The sequence below is a fragment of the Aptenodytes forsteri genome, unplaced genomic scaffold (assembly GCF_000699145.1).
Source record: "Aptenodytes forsteri isolate BGI_AS27 unplaced genomic scaffold, ASM69914v1 Scaffold118, whole genome shotgun sequence".
Taxonomy (NCBI): Eukaryota; Metazoa; Chordata; class Aves; order Sphenisciformes; family Spheniscidae; genus Aptenodytes; species Aptenodytes forsteri.
This window is the reverse complement of record NW_008795859.1, coordinates 1,207,966-1,209,929: the sequence shown is the minus strand read 5'-3', so window position 1 is coordinate 1,209,929 and position 1,964 is coordinate 1,207,966. Positions and strand designations below refer to the sequence as shown.

Here is a 1,964-nt window from a genome sequence, read left to right as displayed (position 1 = left end):
GGACCCCCTGGGGCAGCCCCCCTGCCACAGCACAGTCCCTGTCCCATTGCATCCCACCCCAGGGAGATGCTCTCCTTGCCTGGTCCCTGCCCCGATGCTTGCAGCAGGCTGGCGGTCTCATCCCCGCTCCCGGGGGGGCAAAACCCCCTGCAGCAAGCAGGGCACCGCGGGCTGGGGATGCAGCACATCATGCTAAGGCCATTTGTCGTCCCCCCCCAAATATCCCTGTGTCCCCCCATCATCTCCTCCAGCAAGGGAGCCGGTGGAAGGGTAACAGGTCCATGCTCCTCCCCGCAGCACCTGCGGCTGGCGCTGACAGAGCGGGGCCAGTGCCGCGTCCAACACCTCCGCTTCTCCTCCATCGTGGAGATGCTGCACCACTTCCATCGTTACCCCATTCCACTGGAGTGCGGGACAGCCTGCGACGTCCGTCTGTCCAGCTACGTCGTCGTCCTGCCCCAGCCGCAAGGTACGTGGGCACGGAGGGACGGTGGATGTTCCCATGGGGTGCAGGGATGGGGGGGTTCTGTCCCAGCGGGAGGGTCCCCGGGGTAGATGCCCTGGGGCTAGGCAGAGCTGGACCCTTTGGCCGCACGCCAGCGGGGAGAAGCGGAAGCGTCCATCCAGCGGCACAAAAGGTGACTCCTGAGCTCCTGGCTTCCTCTTTTGAGAAAGGAGAAGCTGTCCCAAACCGCTGGCCGCTCCCCGCTGCGGCCGGTGCAGGTGTGGGATGTGCCCCGTGCCCCAACCCTGGTACCCACAGCGGGGGCGATGGGGCAGGAGCATCCCACTGACCGTCCGTCTCTCCCCTCCTCCCACAGCTCCTGGTTCCGGCAGCACGGTCCCTCTCCCCCTGCCCGTTCCCAGCTGGAACCCCGAATTCAGCCTTGCCCCCACTGGCTCCTCCTGCCCCCGTGGCCCCGACGAGACCCCCCCAGGTCCCCCGCCGGAGCAGATCTTCCACCTGGTGCCGCCGCCGGCCGAGCCCTGCGCCCGAGCGGGCCAGCCTTGGCCCCTGGTCCCCGGCACCGCGATTCGGACTACGAGGCGGAGGCGCCGGGTCGGGGCCACATCCGCGCCATCGACAACCAATACACACCGCTCTGATGGGCGCCGCGCCAGCACTGAGATGCACTTTCGGTGGAGAAATCCTAGAGACCTTCTGGGTATCCCATCGAGAGAAAGAATGTACGTAGTTTCTTCCTTCTGGTTAGGGATTATTATTATATTTTTGCAAGGAAGGGGGCAATTTTTCACTCCAATATGGGTGTGCTCCCTCTCTTTGGCCTGTTAAAGGGCCTTTTTTTTTTTTTTTTTTTTTTTTTGTTGTTATTATCAAAGCTTTCTTGTTACTGTTTACACATGCCGCTCCTGCCTGCGTCCCTGCGTGCCGAGCATTGCGCCGTCGGGCTCGGTCTCCCGCCTGTCCCTGACACAACAGCGCCCAGTGAAGAAACCGGGATCTTGCGTTACACCCATATAATTGGAGAAAGATTAAAAAAATAGGAACAACAACAACAACAACAACAAAGTGGATTATAAATTCATCGACCAGTTGCTGCTCTGGGCTGCGTGCAGGTGAAGACGAGCCCCGTCCTCCCGCCCCAGCACGTGCTGCCGCTGCCAAGCCCTCCAGCAAACCCCGACCTGCCGGAGCTGAGCTCCTGCGTCGGGCGATGACGACGATCGCGATCAAAGTTTGGGCTTTATTTTTAGATAAGGCAAAAACTGGCTTTTCTTGCTCTTCTTTTTTAACCTAGCACAGTTGCAGTCACTCCCTGCACCAGTGTTGCTAATTAAGACGTGAACACTAACTGCTCCATCATAAATAATGTCACCAGCTGAGAACTAATGCTGAGACTGACAGCAGGTAACTCCTCCTGGTGATGGAAGCATTTTAGGCACAAATCTTAAGTGGGTTTTTCCCCCAAAACATTTTTTTTACCTTGCCAGCACAGGCGGCT

The 1,964-nt window shown here is 59.3% G+C and overlaps 1 protein-coding gene across 1 annotated transcript in view; it reads left to right on the top strand.

Moving 5' to 3' along the window:
* Positions 1-1,958, top strand: part of SH2B3 (SH2B adaptor protein 3) — an 18,492-nt gene extending 16,534 nt beyond the window's left edge. Inside the window, 3 exon segments of the mRNA XM_009283960.2 lie at positions 298-469; positions 822-983; positions 986-1,958. Coding sequence (XP_009282235.1) covers positions 298-469; positions 822-983; positions 986-1,107 — 456 coding nt within the window. The 3' untranslated portion in view covers positions 1,108-1,958.
* Positions 1,959-1,964: the final 6 nt, after the last annotated feature.